Consider the following 21,835-nt stretch of genomic DNA (forward strand, 5'->3'; position numbering starts at 1 on the left):
ATCAGGGTACATATATTCAAAGAAAACATTTCCAGGTTATCATGTCATTTAGTTCTGTTGCATACCCATCACCCCAAGAGAGATCATCCTCCGTCACCCTCTATCCAGTTTTCTTTGTACCCCTCTCCCTCTTTCCCTCCCCCCACCCCTCGTAACCACCACACTCCTATCCATGTCTCTTAGTCTCGCTTTTGTGTCCCTTAGTTGTTTTTTGATTGCTTCTTATACATGCCTTGACCCGAGGGCTCAAACTGAGTCAGTGATCTCTTGTTCAAGCCAACAACCATGGGGTCATGTCTATGATTCCACGCTCAAGCTGGTAACCCTGCGCTCAAGTTGGTGAACCTGTGATCAAGCCCGATGAGCCCATGCCTAAGCTGGATGAGCCCATGCTCAAGCTGTTGATCTTAGGGGTTTCAAACCTGAGTCTTCAATGTCCCAGGTTGATGCTCTGTCCACTGTGCCACCATCTGGTCAGGACATATGCCTCTTCTTTGCTCCTGAATAAGATTTTTCATGTTTGCTATTTCAGAATTTTTTCCCCATCCATTTCCAGATAACAGCTTGGAAAGAATACTCAACAAGAGTCCCAAGTCATTGGTTTCAGCTCCTCCCACACTATCAGTGGCAGGGCCTTGGGAAAACCACTCCACTCCTGCTCCATCTGCCAAATGGGGGTGATGACAGTTCTTACAGCTCTGAAGGATTGTTGTGAGATTTCTGTGAGATAAGGTGAAGCACTTTGCAAACTGTGAAATGCTGTGCAACACTGACAAAAATAATTATGTTCACATTTTTAATCAATGCATTATTTTAACTTTATTTCTTTTTTTTTTGGTGGGCCATTAGCTTTAATACTAGCTTGTACCTGGTGGGCAAGAAATACACACAGTGGAAAAACACTTCCCTTTCCATTCAGGGCTCCCAAAGCCACTGACTTATCCAAGTTTTCCTAAGATCAAAGTTTTCTACCTCACCAGCCTTATTCACCTCTGTTTCCCGTCTCCTTCTCTCTGCACAAACTCTACACAAACTGGCTTCTCCCTCAGCACTCCGCCATCTTGGTTGTTTCTCCTCTCCTCCACGTGGCCTTTCTCTGCTCTCCTCCAGCATGGGCTCCTCTGCCCCATTTTATAGTGTAGAAATCAAAACCTGGCTGACTCATGCACTGTTGAATATTTTCCAGGCGAGTGGAGGCCAAGGCTCGGACCTCCTCCTCAAAGCGGCGGTGCCCCTCCTCAGTCAGCTTCCAGAGGCAGGATCAAGGCCACACGCTAGCTCCACCCGGCATGCTAGCTCTACCCGGCATGCTAACCGGCACTTTCTCAAAGCTGCCTTGGAAACAGATTGTGATGGATGGTGTTCTTCCAGCCCTCTGGAGCCGTCCGGAAAAAGGGGAAATGTTGTCGAGTGAAACTGTAGATCTGCTGCACGTTGAGGCCACAGGGGGAACTGTTTCTTAAAGCCAGGGCAATTAGGTGGAAGTAATTGAGAGGGGGCCGGGACCAGAGCCTCCCCTCCTGGCTTTTGGCTTGCTGAAGCCTTCGACTCCGGAGGGGGACGTTTTTGTGAGGGACCGGGAGAGCCACAGAGGAGCTGTCATCCTGGTCCTTAGCTTCCTCCTCTTCTGTGAGCTCCCAGTTGCTGGGGGAAGGAGCAAACTGCTTCTGAGAGAAAGATTGCTCAGTGGAGGAAGGTAGCAGCGACTCCACTGCTTGGGCCTCTGAGCAGTTGGCAAAGTGTTCCTCTCTTGAGGGTGGCTGAGGGGAGGGCTGCATGCTTGACAGCTTTTCCCTCTCACTAGGTTCTGAGACCTCCAGCTTTCCTGGGGGAAACGCGATGTTGGGATTTACCCACATCCATATGTTGGGTTCAATATCTGGGCCATCTTTATCAGGGTTGGGTGTTTTTCCCACAGGTAGTTTTGGTGGCTCAACTATATGGAGTCTGTATCTGGCAAGGTTCTGCTCTGCCAAGGGCAGGTGCGTTGTCATGAAGGCCAGAAAGCACTCGTTCCCCATGTCCCAGTCCAGCAATCTTGGGACCTGGCCTTGGAGACTGGCCCAGAAGTTGAGGTGTTGAAGTTTCAGGTCCACCTTTAGGGAGAGGAGAGAAAGCTGGGGCAGTGGGTAGGAGTGTCAGAGACACTCGCATTATTTTAACTTTCATGACACCATACAGAATTATTTTTATTCTTATTTTAATGAGTTGAAGCTTAGAAAAGAATAGTGACTTGATGAGGAGATTACACATATTTTCTATGTACTATATGAACACAATTCTAAATAGGATTCTTCTTCCAAATCGTGGCCGACCCTGGAGAGAGGATGTAAGAGATTCTGAGTGGGACATTTACTTGGGTTCAGGGTCTGAGGATTAGTGACTTTGAAGAGGGAACTTGTTGCCTGAATAATGGGGCAGATGGCTCATGGTGGAGCAAGGTGACTGCTGGTTGCAGTCTCTGAGTTGTCCTGACACGTGCTCTCCTGTTTCTCCCAGGACTGCTATGGAAACCCAGACTGAATCATTCTCTCCATGTTAGGCTTTTTCTGGGTGTTTGTTCTTCCGACTCAAAGCTTACAAATCATTCTTTCCTCCATGATGATCAGCTGGATCTTTTGGACCATGTCTGGATAGGGTGACTGACAAGTCAATTTGGTCAGACAATTGCTTGGGTTGATTATTCCATTGACCTGAGTTCCTTATCTTTGTTGTGGACCGAAAATGGCAAAAAGCCTTTCTAAATTCAAGGCTTAGCAAAAGGCTAAGTTTTTCCCCCTTCACCTCCATATTGGCTGTGATGCTGAGTATTTGCACCCACTTCACTTGCTTCCTTGGGTTGCTGGAAGCAATTTACATGCCCTTTTTCTGACTCTGTTTGTTTTCAGATGTTGGTAGATTTCACTAATGCATCCTATTTTTGCCTTGGGAAGAGTTCCTGCTTTAGCCTCAGATGTGTAACTTTGGAACAAGGACTTCCTTGATTTGCATATGGCTATATAATAAAGCAAACTGGGGCTATGGAGCTCTCAGATATTGCCATCAGCATTGGAAGAGTCCTCCCAGTCCCAATTTTTCTTAATGAGTATGTTTCCTTAATTCCACACCGTTATGAGGAGCCGCGCTGGCCCGTGGCATGTCTTGGCTCTGAGTAAATTAGGTTTGAGCGGAGACTGGGAACTGGAGGGCTGTGGATCAGGAAGGCCAGGAAGAGGACCCGGAGTAGGCCTCTTTTCCAGGAGGGTCTGGGAGGGGAAGTTGAGGATCTAACATGGCCAGGTCTGCAACAAGGTCTTGAGGTATGCTGAGATGGAAGTAGCGGTGGTGATAGCATCATTCCCATTTTAAAGATGACTAATGGAGGTCAGGAAGCTGAGCCACTTCACCCAAAGCCACATGACCAAGGTAGCTGAACCAGAACTTGAAGGCTTGGCTCTTTCTGTTGCTTCTGTTGATGGAGAACTGAAAGTGACCTTTGCCTGATTTCTGGTGACCTTGCTCTCTTGTGGTGAGGAAAGAGAAATAACTCATGTGTGTAAGTGTGCAGCTGATGTTGCCCCAAAACCCGAGCATGATCATTTTTTTGAAGAGAACTCATAACAAATCTATAAGTGGTGTGACCCAGGGCTTTGGGAAGTCTCCTAGATGAAACCTCCTGAGAAGGCCCCTGCAGAGTCAGCTTGCTCGTCTGACTGACAGGGAGCTCACTCTTTGCAAGGTGCAGTTGAGGCCCAGAAGAAAAAGCCCATTCTTTGAGGATAGAAGACCTGGGGTTTTTTGTTTTTTTTTGACCAGAGTAACAGGCTTTATTGAAAGGAAGAAAGGAACCCTGCCGGGCACTTCTCTGGGGGAGAAGAGCACTGAAAACAGACTGAGGTAAAACTTTATAGGGTTGGGGATAGCCTCGAGCAAGGGTGTGCTGGTGTGTTCAGCTTTCTGGAATACTCTTCATTGGGGTGATTGACCAGCTTCCTGGAATTCCTTTGTCCCATGGGCGACTGTCCGGTAATTAAGGGTGGGGTCAGGCAGCCAAGCGAACAGCAATAGGGCAGTTTGGAATTCATGTATCTATCATTTCTCAACTCTTTCTGGTCCAGCAGGGGTTCAGGACAGGGTTAGACTGCCGGCCAATCAGCCTACAATTACACGTCCAAACAGAATCAGGGAGTAAGCCCGGGATGAGCTGCCACTGCCCATTGCTTCCCTGGTTGTAAGTTTGAACGGCAAAGAGGGATCGTCCAGGCAGTTAGTACCCTGTCCCGGGTTTTGGCACCAAATGTTGGAATCCATGGGAGTCCGAAAGACCAGAGTAACAGCCTTTATTGAAAGGAAGAAAGGAATCCTGCGGGCACTTCTCCCGGGGGGAGAAGAACCAGACCTGGGTTTTCATCTCACTGTTGGCACTAGCTCTGTGTCCTTGTACAAGTCACCTAGCCTCTCTGAGCTTTAGCTGTCTCATTTGTGCTCTGGCTACTTATCAGGGTGCTGTGGGGATTTAATATTAATAGTATTGAAAACAAAGTACTTTGAAAGTTCACAGGGCTATGGCTCTATAGTGTCTATATAAAAGCAATGGCTCTGATGTTCCTGAGTCCCAGGCCCAGAGGCAAGGCTACCCTTGCAAGGGCGGGGCTTGGAGTTGGGCAGAGTGGTACAAGCTCAGCATTCACAGCCTCCCAGTGGCTGTATTGGTGATTTTTTTCTTTAAGGCGGCCTCTACCTCATGAGGTCTGCTAAGGATTAGGAACGGGATGCTATTTGGTGCTTCTACTTGGTGATGTCTTATCCATCAGACCTGCCATCCACTGACTGGCAGGGAAGACAGGCCGCTGTGATGGAGAGGACCCCCAGAGTGCGGTTGTCAAGAGAGGCATCGCGATGCACACTTGCACGGGAGCTAAAAGGCAGCCTGACTTCTTTCACTGGCCATGGGCAAGATCATCTTTTCTTGGAGTCAGGTAGGGCCTCAGTAATAGCTTCTTGGGGAGCAGGACTAGGTGATAATGAAGGTGGCCCAGTCTGAAAACAACTTGCGTCCCCATCCACCGTGGGCTGATGTAAGACATGGTGCCTAGCCTCTGCCCTGCTCCCAGCAGCCCTGTCATCCTCCACGGCCACCTTGGGAGACCCTTCTCTCCCCCCAGTGGGACTGTCAGACCCAGAAGGCTTGGTTGGAGCCCAGGTGCCAGGACCAAGCCTGACCTGAGGCTGGAGGTGTCCTGCAGTTCCAGCCTCCCCCTCTGGGCTCAGTATTGGTCCTGCTGCCATCTTATCAGACCCTGATGTTGGGACTGAGTTATACTAACCAGACTCAGACCTCAGACTTCAGCTGGAACCCCAGCCCTTCCCTCTCTGCCCTGCAATGGCCATGTGTGCCATATCTTGCAACTGGGACCATTCCCAGCCTTACCTCTTTCAGTCAACATATGGCCCCGTTTCCTTCTGCAAGCTGAACCCCCACCCCTTGCCCTCATTGGTTGACTCTTCTCAGGGGCAGTGACCCATCCTCGGACCCCGCCCCATATTGGTGCCCATAGACTCAGGGAGAAGAAGCAAAGTTACATGTGCTGAAGACCTGTTTTGCTCCTGGGCCTTTAACCTCACAACACCCTGACGAAGTGGGTTTTAATCATTCTCATTTTACAGAAGAGGAGACTGAGGAAAGGTGAACTGACTTGTACAAGGTAACGAGAATGGTGGAGACAAGATTTCAACTTATATTCACAGGGCTCCAAGGCTGTGCTGTGTGCTGGTGCAGTGACCAGGGGAAGTTTCCTGACTTAACCGGCTCCCGTCAGCACCGGCTCCCTGACAGCCTGTCAAGCAGCGCATGGCAGTATCAGCCACAGGGTCCCCTTCAGGCCAGTTCTGTGACGAGGTTTCAGATGCTCCTTCTGGCAGCTTAACCTTGAATCTTTTTCTCTGACCCACTCAGTAATTCTGTGCAGTCACTGATTTGCCTGAGTCCTTTATGGTGGAAAAGAGCCAGGAACTCACCTGTCATAACACCCTCAGAGACTGTGACTGCCTTCCAGACATCAGTGTTGCAGAAGTCAGGGATAGAGTTGGCTTTGTGAAGTTGGCCAACCTTGGGGAAGGCTAGAGATTTCATTTGTTTTGGGGGCCAGAACTAAACAGCATGATCTTCTTCCTTCTGGTTTCTTTTTCCTGGCTGGGGACATCATTTGCTCACTTATTCATGACAGTGGCAAGAACAAGGGTCAGCTGTGTCTCCACACTGACAAACCCCTTCTCTGTTGGAGTGACCCGGACAGCAGGTCTGTGTGCTACTGACTCCAGGAACTCAAAGGCTCAGAGGGCCCAACGCCTACATTTTACCAGGGAGGCAGCAGTGGCCCAGAGGGGAGACTGCCATGTCCCCAAAGCCACACTGGTTTCCCTATTCCAGTGTCATGTTCTCTCTCCACTCAAAACTGACCGGGGAGCCTGGGACTGAGCTGCTGTGTTCTAGCCTCAAAGGAACTCTTACCAGCTTTGCCTAGAGAGAGAGGCCCTGCTGGTGTCCGGGACAGGGCCTCTTGGTTCTAGGTGACTCAGACCTGCGTTTTGCAGTGAGAGTAACATGCTGAATAACCTGCTCGGCTCAGCACCCCACAGGCAGGGCCTTTGGAGCGCACGTCAGGTACAGTCCCAGCCCAGGCCCCTGGAGCCTTCAGCCCAGACTCAGGGAGGAGGGACTGAGGCCTTTCTAGTGTCTCCCTGAGAACTCGGAGTTGGAGTCAAGGCTTCAGGTTACTAGTCTGGTCCTACCCTCATGTACTACCACTACAAATATGAATAATAATCATTCTAGGCCAAACACTATACTCCTGGCTTTGTATGTACTGTCACTTTTTTCCTCTACTGACTGTAAGAAGTGGGTTGTATTTCTATTTTACATATGAGTAAACTGAGGCAACAGAGTGGCTAGATGACGTGCCTGAGATCCCAGGGCTAGTGAGTGCTATAGAGCCAGGAGTTGAGGCTAGTTTGGTCTAAATCCTGACTTTGTCCTCTGAACCGTGTGCAGGCTGCCTTATTCATTGAGCTCAGGTCACATGTTTGGGCTGTAGCTCTGTAGCAGCTCCTTGGCCAGTGTGGCCCCACCTTGAGCTCCTGCTTGGGTCTGGGATGAGGTGGGCAGCACCCAAAGTCCTGTCACCTACTGATGTCAATTTTCATGCCCCAGACAGTCTCAACTTATGAGCATCCCCTGATCCTTGGTTCCTTAGAGCTAAGATACAGGCTTTTGGTGACCATTCATCTCCTGCCGGGTGGCATTGCCTGTTCAAATCCTTGGCCGTCTCCAGGCTGAGTGGACCACCAGCCTCTTCTCGGTGCTTATGCTCTAATTCTACGACTCTGGGTAGCCTGACTGAGATGGGTTACTCAGAAACCTTGCAGGAGGCAGTCAGCATGTTAGCACACAAAGAAAGATACCTTCCCAGAAAGGAAAACATCTCTTATTTTCTTCCAGTAAATCAAGACTGGGAGATGCATTTGTTTAATGGGCTCTGTCCACAGCTGATCCAATTTGGTAAGTGACTTGGGGGTGGGGAAAGATGCTGACCTGATATTTCAGAGAGTGGACTCAGAGTAAGGTGCTTAGGCAGCAGTACACATGGGACAGTGAGCAGAAGGGGGAGAGGACCTGCTTGTGGACCAGGATTCCCTGCCTCTCCTGCTGTGACACACACACAACCACACATGTACATGCACACATCGGCTCGTGCACACACGCACCCGCACATGGACACCCGCACACGCACTTAGGCGTTTGTGCGCTGTCTTTCCGCTCTGGCTCTAGATCTGAACCTCTGCCCATGTCTTTCCACCTGTCAGTCAGCCTGTTGCCATCACAGCTCACCAGGATTCAGTGGCCAGGCTCACCCACCAAGATAGACAAATAATGAGCATTTTGGGGTGGACAGTCCTTCAGATTGAAGGATGAGAAGTGTAGTGAACAGAATAATGACCCCCCTCACCAGAGATATCTACATCTTAATCCCTGGAATGGGAATCTGTTTTCTTACGTGGCAAATGTAAGGCCAGATGTAATTATAAGGGTCACTGTAAGAGGGGGACAGGATGGTGAGAGTCAGGAGCTATAATGAGGGAGCCAGAAGCTTGAGACATGCACTTTGACGATGGAAGAAGGGGGCCATGAGCCAAAGTATGCAAGCAGCTTCTAGAAGGTAAAAAAGTCAAGAGAACAGATTCTCCTCCAAAAACTTCAGAAGGAACTCAGCTCTGCCGAAACCTTAATTTCAGCCTATTTATTTATTTATTTATTTATTTATGTGTTTGTTTATTTGCCATGGAATTGGCTTATGCGATTATGAAGGCTGACAAGTCCCCTGATCTGCTGTGTGCAGGCTGGAGACCCAGGAAAGCAAGTGGTGTTGTTCCAGTCTGCGTGTGAAGGCCTGAGAACCAGGGGAGCTGATGGTGTAAACCTCAGTCTAAGGCCAAAGAAGATGAGATAAAATATCCCAGTTCAAGCAGTGAGTCAGGAAAAAGGGGTAATTGCCTCTTTCTCTGCCTTTTGTTCTATTCAGGCCCTCAACAGATTGGATGAGGCCCACCCACACTGGGGAGGGCAATCTGCTTTACTGAGTCCACCGATTCTAAAGCTTATCTCATCCAGAGCACCCTCACAGACACACCCAGAAATAATGTTTTTTGTTTGTTTGTCTGTTTGTTTTGTATTTTTCTGAAGTTAGAAGTGAGGAGGCAGACAGACTCCTGAATGCACCCAATTGAGATCCACCCAGCATGCCCACCATGGGGTGATGCTCTGCCCATCTGGGGAGTTGCTCCATTGCAGCTGGGGTCATTCTAGCAACTGAGGTGGAGGCCGTGGAGCCATCCTCAGTGCCTGGGCCAACTTTGCTCCAATGGAGCCTTGGCTGCAGGAGGAGAAGAGAGAGAGAGGAAGGAGAGGGGGAAGAGTGGAGAAGCAGATGGGCGCTTCTCATGTGTACCCTAGCTGGGAATTAACCCAGGACTTCCACACGCCGGGCTGATGCTCTACTACTGAGCCAACCAGCCAGGGCCCAGAAATAATGTTTAATCTGGGCACCTGTGGCCTCCTAAGGTGACACATAAAATCAACTACCACAGAGGTCATGGTTAGATCAAAGTCACAGACTGGGGTTGTGGGCTTGATTCAGTCCATATACACATTTGACATGTTATTCTTATTTTTTTTTTATTTTTATTTTTTAGCACATTTAGACCAAACTTTAAACATCATTAGGTTTTATGTTAAGCCTGAAGTTCTGACTTATCTTAAAAAGTGAGGTGATCTGGCAATACTGGACTGGCACCCCTGCTTATTTCAGAGCCTCCCAGCCAATTCTGCTGGGGGTGGGTCATCTCCTGGGGGGCCAAGCCCTGTAGCCAAGAAGGTGGGGTCACTGTCCTCCAAAGGGAAAGTGTAAGCTCTTTGGACCTGGGTTTGGGGAACCCCCAGAGAATGCTCCTCGCAGCACCCAGGTTCCAGATACAGCTTGACAAGTGCCAATTGCACGGAACCCTCAGCCACATTGATCGGGACACTAAGCTTCTATTAATGTAGTCACAGAAGGCAAATTGCTTCCTTGGCAGTCGCTTGCAGCTGACAGCTCACCCAGACCTTACAGCCAGACGGAGACACCCAGGCTGCTCACAGGAGCAGCTGAGAACCTGACACTTCCAGCCTGCTGTCTAGCTGTTGAGCAGGCATTGCGTTCCGACCTTGTGATGTGGGCCTTCGCTTCCGCTGCACTTCAGTGCTATCCTTCCTGCACTGGACCTAACCCACAGTAAAGGGCAGCGGGATCCCAGCTGGTGGGCTGGGAGTGTGCTCCTTGTCCCACCTCCACTTGGCTCACTTCCTGAGAAGCTCACTTTCTTGGTGCCCTGACCCTACCTGGCTTCCTTCCTCAGCACATTCTAGGCCCCTTGATGACCTAGTTTGGATCTTTTCCTGCTTCTCCCTCCTCAGACTCACTCAGATGCACCACCATTTGGTTCTGACCTCTTAGTACTGCGAACTGTGGTCTGTTACTGGCCAGGACATCTCCTCAGTCATAGCAGCACCCTCTTCTGTCACCAAGGCATGTCAATTTTACTTTGTTGCCTCTTGAGCTTGTTTATTTCTCTCTATCCCCAGCCCAAACCAACACCTTCTCTTGCTTGGACTGTTACCTGGCCTCCTACCTCAGCTCTCTGGCTCCAGGTGTGTTCTTTCAACCCATTCTCCAACAGCAACCAGGGAATTCTCCTGAAAGGCAGACCTGACCGTGGCCACTCTGCTCAGAGTTCGTCATTGGGTCACCACTGATTTCAGGACAGAGCCTGGATACCGGGCACTTCATGACTTGGTCTCTATTCCCTCCTCCGGTCCCATGGCTCAGCAGCAACCCTCTATCTCCCCGCCTCATGTCCATGTTCTAGCCCTACTGGTCTATTCGCAGGATCCATGGTTCTCTCTGACTTGTGGGCTTTTCTACATATTGTTCTCTTTGGCTAGCATCTGTCCCTGCCCCACCCCTTCACCTGGATACCTCATCATTCAGTATAGGTGCCACCCTTCCCCCTCAGCCCCCAGGCTGGGCTCCCAGTCCACTGCTCCCATGAGACCTTGCCTTCCAGTCATGGCACTTGACACCCTGAATGGTTATTGTTTCCTGAGTTGTCTGTCCTCCCCACCAGGCTGTAAACACCACAAAGTCAGGGACCATGTCTGCTTTGCTCTCCATGATATTCCCACCATCTGGTTAAGTCTGGAACATAGCAGGTGCTTGATGTATATATAGTAACTGAAGGAATGAATGAACGATAATGAGGACAAAGCTGAGAGCAGAGAAAGCCCATGCAAGTGAATAAGGACCTTCCTGCATGTTGATCCTGAGTCACCTTTAAATGACACTCTCTGGACATACCCAGTGAGTTTGCCAGGTGAAGGGGGTGGGATGAGGAGCAGATTGTAGGAATCTTCCCAACTAGGACAATATCTTGTCCCCATGTCTCCATGGAGAGAGCAGGAGATGTTTTCAGCTGCCTTGATGAATCCATTGACATTCCTGCCCACCAAAACAGGGAATGATCGCAATGGGCCTACCTAATGTCCGAAAGAACTGAGACTTCCAGAGCTCAGCTTTTTTAACCACTGTACTATCCTGCCTGAAAGACGGCTGGGGATCAGACTGAAGCTCACATCCATGGGTGAGCTAAAGAACAGTGGGCAAGAAGGCAAAGATCTGATTCCACATGGGGCTGTGTGACTTGGGGCCAATTTCTTACCCTCTCTGAGCTTCTATTTCATGTTACCTAATTGACAGAGCTGTTCTAAGGACTCATCTTTTATTACTTTGGGGCTCATAAGGGGCAGGGACTGGGCTTCTCTAGGTGGGGTTTCCTAATGGTCAGCACACAGTCTTGCCCATTAATAACAGTTCTGAAAACACAATAGAATTGAAAAGCTCTTTTCAGACCTTCTAGATTTCAGACTTTTAAAAATCCTTCATGAGGGAGGTGCTTGAGCCTGGCACAGAAATCCACTCTATCCTCACTAACTGGACAATTGCCTCATGTCACTGACGTGTGTTATTATTTCCTCCGCTATAATGTATATCTTTTAAAAAGAAAATTAGGATCTGTCAAGCCCCATTATGCAATGAACTCAGCAAAGAGGCCGCCAAAAGCAGTGCATCAAGCTAGAGTCCCAGCAGAGGTAGCAGTGGGGAGCATTTGCTTGGGGGGTCCAGCCATCACTGAATGACAAAGACAGCTCCGTGCAGAAGTTTGCCCTCTCGGGGGAGTCTCTTTCCGTCAGGTCCCTGGAAGCTGAGGGAAAGATCTCATACAACTCTCTGGCTCGAGGAGAAGAATGCACTTCTGAAAGTGCTCAGCATCCCCTGCCTGCCCCATTCCACAGAAACCTGTGCAAATGAGAAAGATTGGAGAACAGGTGTGTGCCATGATGGGAACGTTTCCTTTTGGTCCCTGCGATGTCACGGCACCATGATGCAACCCTTAAGAATTAGATCCCTTTTCAATATGAGGAAAGACACTTGGAAAGACTCCAGCCTGGAACTAAGTGAGTCTGATCCTAGGACCCTGTGTGCCCCACACACCACGCTGCCTGCCTGCCTGCCTTCTGGGGTCTGTGAAATATGGAGAGGGGAAGGTCAGAGAGGGAGGGGCACTGGAGCTCTTACCTACGTCGGCAGGAGGCCAGCCTGGGACTCTTGTGGGATTGGTCAGCCACTGAGACACAGTCTTGAATTTCTCAATGTGCTGGCTGGTTGCTGGAAGGGGCCGCCCTCTCCTAGGCCCAAACAGACACAACGTAGACAGTCCTGCAGTGGTGGCCAAGGAAGGCAGTCTAGATCAGGGGTCCCCAAACTACAGCCCGCGGGCCACATGTGGCCCCCTGAGGCCATTTATCTGGCCCCTGCCGCACTTCTGGAAGGGCACCTCTTTCATTGGTGGTCGGTGAGAGGAGCATAGTTCCATTGAAATATTGGTCAGTTTGTTGATTTAAATTTACTTGTTCTTTATTTTAAATATTGTATTTGTTCCCGTTTTGTTTTTTTACTTTAAAATAAGATATGTGCAGTGTGCATAGGAATTTGTTCATAGTTTTTTTTATAGTCCAGCCCTCCAACAGTCTGAGGGACAGTGAACTGGCCCCCTGTATAAAAAGTTTGGGGACCCCTGGTCTAGATGCTTTGTCCTCAGTGGGCCCGCTATGTGGCCGAGAGTCTAGGGCTGGCGCTGCCTTGTCCTCTGCTCTTCTCCCTCCCCTCCTTCCTCCTGCTCCACTCCCTCTCCTGTCCTCGGACAGCACGTGGAACTGGGAGAAACAAGGGCCAGCCTCACATGTGAGGGAATAAACGCTGAGCTGTGACAATCCTGTCTGCCTCAGAAAGAGAGGTTTTATGTAGTTTTTGGCATTTACAAATCCTTTGTGAAAAGGTCATCCTGTTCTTGGAATCTTTTATTAATGCTGAAGACTGGCCCCGAAAATGTCATGTCTTTTTACCATGATATTTACTCAAAAAAGTATGACTAAGTCTCTGAAATTCTCTGGACCTAAACCTGGGCAGGGGAATTCTCAGGGGACAAATGGATGCTGGTCTCCCTGGAGCTGGTGGGGCTCCACCTTCCCATCAGAGTAAGGGCAGGAGGGAGGAACAAGGGCCATGTCCCCTGGGCATCTGCTGTCCACTTCTCCCTGTCATCCTCACTCTTGATCATCTCCAAGGTAAAGACCCACATGTTAGTGCTGGAAAGGATCTTAGGACCAACCCCCTCATTTTACCGATGTGGGGACTGAGGCTCAGAGAGGAGAAGGCACCTCAGTGACCCTCAGCAAGCAGGGTGCACAGTGGAAACTAAGACCGTAAGTCCTGACTCTTAAGTCAGCCTACTTTCTAGCAAAATGTCATCTGGTCACTCTCATACTGAACCTGAGAAGAGGAAAGAACTTCTCCTTAGGCCCAAGGTTCTGGTTCCTGTACCCAGGGTCCAAGAAAGTCTGGTGTGAGGGGAGACATGGGCACGGGAGACCCTCCCCAGTGCTCTCGTCTGCCTCCCCTTCTATCAACCTCCCTCCTCTGGGGTCTGTAGTGCAGAGTGCAGGGATACCGTCTTCAAAGAACTGAGTATTTCTCTTCTACATGGTCCTGGTGGGGTTTGGGACAAGGGGTTAAATCCTGCCCTAGTGTCTTAGTCAAGTCAGGCTGCCATAACTAAATACCATAGACTGGGGTGTTTAAACAACAATTTATTTTCTCATGCTTCTGGAGGCTGAGGGTCTAGTCAGTAGTGGCACAGCTTTCTCGATCACCCAAGCTGGGCATTTGAGGCCTGCCCCCTGTGTGGGCTACATAACCCTCCTCTTGTAGTTGGGCTTTGCTACCATTGGCACATCAACGAGAGGGATTTATCCCCAGGCTGGTCGGCTGCAAGAACTGGTTGCGACCACCCACCGCCATGGAGGATCAGGTGTGCAGGGGCACAACCCACAGAGCAGGACTCACTTCAGCAGAGCTCTGGTGCCTGCTGAGTCCACCCCTTGAGCGTGTCACTTGTGGAGGCAGTTGGGTGGTGATGTTTCAATGTCTGAAACTGTCCACCCGATGTGCTGGCTCTGGGGCCTCTGGGGAGGGGCAGGTCAAGGTCAACTGGCATTTTACAGGGGTTTTTGAAGGGCGTGGATTAAAGAGACACACAATTTCCCTGTGAAATTAATGTGTAATCTGTAGTTGTGTATAGGTATGCATTTTTATTATTTTTTTACCTCTGGGAGGAAACTAGGGAGAAAAGAAAACATAGCCTCTTCAGCTTATCAGATGAGCTTGATTACATCCTAAGAGAAGAGGGAGCCTCCAGGAAAGAGACCCCGGACAGGGAAAGAGAGAAGACATTTGCTATTTGTTCTCCACCTTCTAGTCTTCTGTAGATGATGAGACCAAGGTTTGAACCAACCACCACATCCTGTTTCTCTGGTCACAGTTACTAGCTCAGGAGTGGGAGTTAGACCCCTGAATGACTAATCAGTGTTCCAAGGACTTTTGCAAGGACTCATCTTTTCTGATGGATTCGAACCTGGAAGGATATAACTGCTGCTGTTACAGCCACTTGTGGCCATGAGGGTATATTTGGCTTTGCATGTTCAGAGAGGTGGGGTGAGAATGCACATTCTTTATGCACCTCAGTCTTCACAAGGGCATGGGTTCTGTTCATATGCTAAAGACACTGCGTATAACAAAGAAGTATTAATAAGTGTTTGCTAAATAATATATTTTTGAGCCCCTGTATCCAGCCATGCCTACAGCCAGCCTTATGTCTAAACTCTTTAGCTATAGAAGCCTATGCATGCCTTTTTTTTCACTTAAACCATCTTGAGTGAGATTATTTTACCTGCAGCCTAAAGACTCTTAAGGGCATGAAGTAAAAAGCAAGGGCCTGAAGAAGGTGGGTGCGAATGCGGGTGGAGGTGAGGGGTTTGTTCATAGGGCCTCGCAAAGCCCAAGGCAAGAGTCTTGGAAAGATACTGGACTTTGCTTCTCTCCCAGTCCTTCTGTAGACTGGTGCACCTTTAGCCGCCCAGACCCAGCTGGGGATTCAGGGTGGGGTCTCTGCACTTGAGGACTCATGGCCCACCTCTGAGTGTCATGCCTTAGGCACAAGGGGTTCCTTTATGTCCACACCTGCTGACAAAGGGCCAGCCTCACCTGTGGCTTGTGGCAGTTGTGTGGTAAGGGAGGCCCCTGTGGTGTGGACAGCTGAGAACCAAGCAAGAGAGCATTTTTTAGTAGGAATTCATGTGCTGTGCCTGCCAAGGGGGCTAGTGTGCTGGCTGGAGGTCACTTTCTCCCGAGGCCCCAGAGCCTGAGCTACATGTGTCACAGATTGGGAAAGGTGAGCGGAAATTAGGGGCCATGGATCTAGGCATTTCCTGTGCTTGTTGGTTATCCTAGGAGAACTCCAGGATGTGTGACAAGCATTCTCTTGGAGTCCCTCTCTCTGCATTCCTGATTCCTTCCAGAAAGTGCTGATGGGGGCTGGAGTGAAGCTTGATTTCATCTCTCAAGGCAGTGAGGTTGGGCCTGAGCTCCTTATGCTGTGAGTGGCCCATGGATGGGGTGAACTGCACTTCTTCCCCATCAGGAAAGAAGTGGGGATTCAGGGCCATCTGGGTGACTCAGGGGCACTGTCAGCTAAGTACTGGCTCTATGATATGAAAATAGGTCCAGGGAAGCAGTCAATTCTGCTGCAGTATAAGGCCAGCCATTACTTCACAAGGAGTAGGATCAGTCACATTGATAAGAGGAACCCACACTTCTCTTGTCAAACAGAATGTGGCGCATTCAGAAAAAAATCAATTCTTTGCTTGGAAGGTGAGTTTGTCTGTAAGTAGTCAGGAGAAAGTGGCGCTGCTAGTAAGGCGAACCTGAAGTAGACTGAAGCCCCTTCCATCCCAGTCCAGGGGGTCACAATTCTCCTGGGACAGGGTAGGGGAAGGCCTGGGGCATCTGGCTGAGGATCGAGGGGTGGAGGGAGGGACTCGAGGCCAGACTTCAACACTCCCCAGAAAGATGGCAGTTTCAAAGAAAGGATGCAGGCACACTGCGGCTTGAGGCGTGCCAGGCTGAAAAGCAGGGGGATGCTTGTGGAAGACTCGGCACTGGTGAGTAGAGAAGGGGAATGAAGGAGGATTCCGGATGAGCCCTTGTTCCTTTCTCTTCTTTCTGTGACTTAGGACTGCAAGTTACCGAGATCAGCAGTTCTCACATGACAGCCGGCATCGGAATCACCCGGAGGCTTGTGAAACAGTGGCTTGCTGGGCCCCACACCAGGAAGTTCTGACCCAGTAGTTCCGGGAGTGCGCCCGAGACCGGGCATTTCTAAGACAGTCCTGGTATCGCGGCTGCTGCTTCTCAGAGGAGAGCCCATTGAGATCTGCTGGCCCAGGTGTGGCCTGCCACTATTGAAGACCTAGATGCTCACTTCAAGTCTTCAGCCACAGCTGCATCTGTCTCCCTCAGGTGCAGGATGGGTTTGTCCTGAGAAGATGGATGGAGAGTAACAATGGGGTGTGGGGGAACCTCCAGATTATAGGCCAGGAGCCTCTTGTTACTCTTGGGGTAACAGCCAGGAGCACTTCTCCAGCCTGAGAGACCACTGAGCTGATTCTCCACTCTCCCAAGCGGCAAGGAACACCCCTTTCTAAGATGGGAGGAAGGGGTCCTGCTACAACTGTTCCCCAAGAATGCCTGCACCAAGGTGCTGAGGTTTAGGGGGTGTCAGAGTGGAGAGCAGCCTGGCGACGGAACCTCCTTGTTCCGGGGCTTGGAAACAAAGCTGGAGTTTAGGTTGTGGCTCATCATACTCTGACCTATGACCTTGGGGAGCATTTAACTCAAGGAACCCTGGTCTTCTCATCTGTACAACGGGAATAAGGAAAATGCTTGTTCTACCTTCACGAGATAGTTTTGGGAGGATGAGGCAATGGACATGAAATTATAAGTTGTGAACATATATGAGTTCTAATGATGGTTTTAACTTTGAAAGGAACCAAGGGATAAGGGAGAAGCAGAGGAATCATGAACAGTTGTTCTTCTCTGCGGGGCTGGGTTCCGGCTTCCTCTCCTCTTCTTATGTTCCAAGAACTCAGATCTAGGAAATGAGGTCCAGGAGGCAGAAGTCCAAACACCACCTGTCACACAAACTTCTTTTATTTAGTTCGGATTATTTTATATTTTCCAGCTTTATTGGGGTGTATATGATAAATAAAAACTATTTACTGTGTATAACATGATGCTTTGATATAAATATGTATTCTGAAATGTTTACCACAATCAAGATAATATGTCTATCACCTCACATCATTATTTATTTGGTAAAAACAATTAAGATTTACTCCCCTAGTGAATTGCAAGTATACAAAATAGTGTTGTTAACCATAGTGACTATGCTATATGCTAGATGTGCAGAAATTAGCCTGGATATCTGCAATTTTGGACCCTGTGACCAACATCTCCCCATTTCCACCTCTACTAGTCCCCAGTAACCACCATTCTACTCTCTGCTTCAATGAGTTGAACTTCTTAAGATTCTACACATGAGATCATATAGCATTTGTCTTTCTGTGTTTGGCTTATTTCACTTAGCATAATCCTCTAGGTTCACCCATGTTGTCAGAAATGACAATATTTCCTTCCTTTTAAAGACTGAATAATATTCCATTATGTATATACTATATATCACCTTTCCTTTATGAATTCATCTGTCAGTGGACACTTGAACCGTTTTCCTATCTTGGCTGTTGTGAACAATGCTGCAGGAATATGGGAATGAGGCTATCTCCTTGAGATAGCTATTTTATTTCCTCTGAATATATACCCAGAAGTGGGAATGCTGGATCATATGGTAGTTCTAGTTTTGATTTTTTGAGGAATCTCTATACTGTTTTCCATAGTGGCTGCACCAATTTACATTCCCTTCCACTGTGAAAAGAGCTCCCTTTTGTCTACATTCTTGCCAGTCTTTCATCTTTTTGATAACAGCCATTCTAAGAGGTGTCATCCTAACTTTAGACTCCAAGCAACATGAAAGATGGTGATTAATTCATTACTTGGGTTTGAGAAATGGTCAATCATATTTTGGAAATGTTGACCTTTGCTGGTGTGAGACAATGCTGCTCACATTCCCTCTTGTAAACTGAACACTGATCAAGAGTTTCTAGTGAATGTTGACATCCATCAGAGTGGGATGTCATTCAGCCTTGCAGAGATAGAAAGACTATTAACCACATTTTATTGTGTGTCTTCTACATAGTGGGAGCTTCATGGACATTATTTTAACACTGAAGGTAGGCATTACTGTTCTCACCTTGGAGCTGAGGGAACTGAGGCCCATGGATGTTAAGTTACTTCACTCTGGTCACAGTTTAGTAGTAAGAGGCAGATTCCTGCCTTTGTGGTACCCTTCTGCCACTCATAAGGACCATGAAAGTGCAGCACACACTGTGTAGAGCCGAATGACCGTAAGGGACTGCTATTACACTGTCTCTCCATCGATTTTTAGTGCTCAGAGTCATTTTCTTGAGCTTTTTATTTTTCTAGTTGAACAAATATCCAGCCACTTGTGCATACTGGCAGCCACAGCGCTGTCTATGTGGCTCCTGCCGCTTCCTGTAGAGTTGATAAGAGATCCCCTGCCCCCGGTGACTGCAAGCAACTAGGGGACAAAGGAAAGGGGATTTTACAAACCTTCTCAATTTTATTTCCATTAGCCTATTGCCTGAGAAAATCCCAAGCTTACCCCCCCACCCCCAACTCAAAGCTGCTTTGTTGCACTGGCATAATTTCTTACAATAACATTAACATATCATTGGAGCTCATTACCTTTGGTGTAATAGTTCCCTATTGAACTGTGTCAGACTAATTATGTCAGTTCCTTTTCATTCCAGTTTAGTGCTCCTCCAGAGAGTCGCAGTGCAGCACCACTAATAATGATTAAACTGCTGTCTAATGCTCCACTGGACATCCAAACCAAACGGGAAAATTCCTTGCTGAAGATGGCACTCGAAGCGGCCCTTGGACTTGATGCAATTTGGTGTTTTAAAAGCCATTACCTGGCAGTCATTTCCACATGAAGATGGAGGGCTGGTAGTGTTTCTTGGGGGTGGGGGAAGAAATAAAGCAAATCAGGGAAGGAAATAGCTAGGCAAGGAGCAATCCGAGCAGGGCTGAGAGGCAAGCCAGGTGCTTTCATCCGCCTGCTGAGCCCTCCAGTTCTGATAGGAGCCAAGCTTTGCCACTCAGCCGGCAGGGGTGGGTGTCAGGGTAAGGCCAGGGTAATGAATCAGGACAAGCCAATATCAAATGCTTAAAGCTCTGTTGCCAGTGTCAGATGAAGGAGCCCAGGGAAGATGAATGAAAATGAAGTCATTTTCACCTTCCTGTAGTCTCACACAGAGCTCTTTGCTCACACTGAAAGCGAACATGCCTTTTTTTTTTTTTTTTTTTAATAAAGGGGAGGAAGGAAATCTTGTGCTTTCACAAGAACTTTAACAGAAGGTTGGTGCTCCTCCTCTCCGAAGGATGCTAACCTGTTCAGAGCACCCATTCTTGATGATGATTAATGATCCCGCTAATAGGAAATAGCATCAGCTGAGTGACTACTTTGTGCCAGGCATTATGTTAAGGATTTTACATCTGCTGGCTCATTTAAGTCATAAAATAACCCTACCAGGTAAAAAAAAAAACCCTGAGATTCAGGGAGAGTTAGTAACTTACTTAAAAAGTTGCTCACCAGAATCCTTGTATCTGACTCCTAAATCTGTTTACAGGGCCATCCTACCTTTTCATTCAGTCAACAAGGATGATTAGGGCCTTTCATCCTCCAGCCTTGACCTGTGACCCGCAGACATATTTTGAGCCTCATAGACAGTGTTGGCCTTCTTGGGGCTGAGAGCTCAATAGTTAATTTCAGTTCAGGGTGATCTGTTCTAAGACTGGGAAAGGGCAGAGGGCTCTGAGAACCTTAGTTCATTCCCTCACAAGTGTTCATCCGAGTGCCCGAATGTGGCAGGCAATGCTGGTGACAGGAACACTAGGGTCAGCAAAACTGCTACATACCTTCCTTTCACAGAGGCTTCAGTCTAGATGGGAAAATGTAATCTTTAACATATATTAAGCTTTTGTGATGGGCAAAGTTCTGAGCTAATGCTATTAAAGAAGTCAGTTTATTTAACTGTCACAATGGCTTTCTATCATTTGTATAGATGAGAAAGTGAAGCCTTGGAAAGTCACACAATTAGCTTAAGGTCACTGCTCCTAACACCACAGGCAGCCTTGGAAAATCACACAATTAGCTTCAAGCCACTGCTCCTAACACCACTGATTCGACCACAGGCAGACCTGACCTATTCTTGGGAATTAGTATAATGGGACATATATCTCTCAAGGGCACCTTATTCCTAGAGGAATAGGCCATTAACACTCTCAAAACTGATTTCAAACTCTTTCCAGGGGACTCATCAGTCTGGTGCCAACTGAGGACATTATTCATACGAGCTGTGCTGCCATATTGGCTGAGGATGGAAAAAAACCCCACAGAAACTCAGACTCAGCCACAGTGAGAAGACAGCAGAGAAACATGTGATGTCTGTGCAGCATGGCTTTGGCTCAGGGAAGGACATGTACATGGCGTGCCCTGTCCCACTAGGCCATGTGAGAAATACCAGCTGATGCGAACAGACTGCGGGGGAGTGAGAGCAATGGAGAGCTTGAGCAGCCGGCTCTGCCCCAGAGCGCGCACAACATTCTTGATAGACACTTAGACAAAGGCTGTCTCTTTTGATCTTGACAACAGCCAGCAAGGTAGGAAATTAATATCAATGTTTTACAGATGAGGAAATGGAGGCTGGAGAAGTTAGCAACTTGCCAAAAGTCAAATAACCATTAAGTGGTAGAGAGCAAGGATTGGAAATCAGGTTTGATTTCAAAACTCAAACTACCCCCTACTCCCTCCCCCTACTATGCTGCCTTATAAATCAAGGCCTCCATACTTTGTTCATGATGTTTTTCTTCTCCATCTTCCCTTCTTCAGCCATCTCTACCTTTTCATCTTTAAAAATCCAAAAGCTTCTCCAATCATGGATTGACATCTACTTAAGAGAAATGATAAACTACATCCACAAAAACACTTGCATGCAAATATTCACAGAAGTGTTATTACCAGTGGCTGAACTCATGGAAACATCCCAGTGTCCGTCAGCTGCTGAATGGATAAGCAAAATATGGAATATTTTTGCAATAGGATACCATGTGACAATAAAAAGGAATAAAGTACTGATATATGCCACAACATCCGTGAACCTCAAACATATTTTGCTAAGTGAAAGAGGCCAGGCAGGAAAACCCACATATTGTATGATACTATTTACATGAGATGATCAGAACAGGAAAATCTGTAGAGATAGAAAGTAGATTAGTGGGCTGCTGGGGCTGGAAGCGAGGTGGGGAAGATGGCAGTGACCGCTAATGCATACACCCCTATCTCTTTAGAGGGATGGAAATGTCCTAAAATTAGAATGTGCTGATGGCTGCCCAAATCTGTAAGCAAACTAATAGTTAGTGAATAGTACTTTTAGAAAGACAAATTTTATGGTATGTAAATTGTACCTCCATAAAGGTTAAGAAAAGAAAAAGACCTGAAACCTCTGAACAAGGTGAATTGAGGGGTCCTTCCCATCCTCAGTTACTGGAGCTGCCTGGGACCAGCCTCAGACCCCGAGCTGACCTGTTTTCTTTTTCTCAACTGCTCTGAG

General features: G+C 48.1%; 1 protein-coding gene across 1 annotated transcript; it reads right to left on the minus strand.

The window, feature by feature from the left end:
• Positions 1–577: 577 nt before the first annotated feature.
• LOC136322651 (forkhead box protein R1-like) lies at positions 578–2,021 on the minus strand. Its single transcript, XM_066254557.1, is given in 3 exon segments — positions 578–720; positions 1,153–1,346; positions 1,348–2,021. Coding segments are annotated over 3 exon segments (1,011 nt in total).
• Between the last annotated feature and the right edge of the window lie 19,814 nt (positions 2,022–21,835).

This window comes from Saccopteryx bilineata, chromosome 2 (genome assembly GCF_036850765.1).
Source record: "Saccopteryx bilineata isolate mSacBil1 chromosome 2, mSacBil1_pri_phased_curated, whole genome shotgun sequence".
Lineage (NCBI taxonomy): Eukaryota > Metazoa > Chordata > Mammalia > Chiroptera > Emballonuridae > Saccopteryx > Saccopteryx bilineata.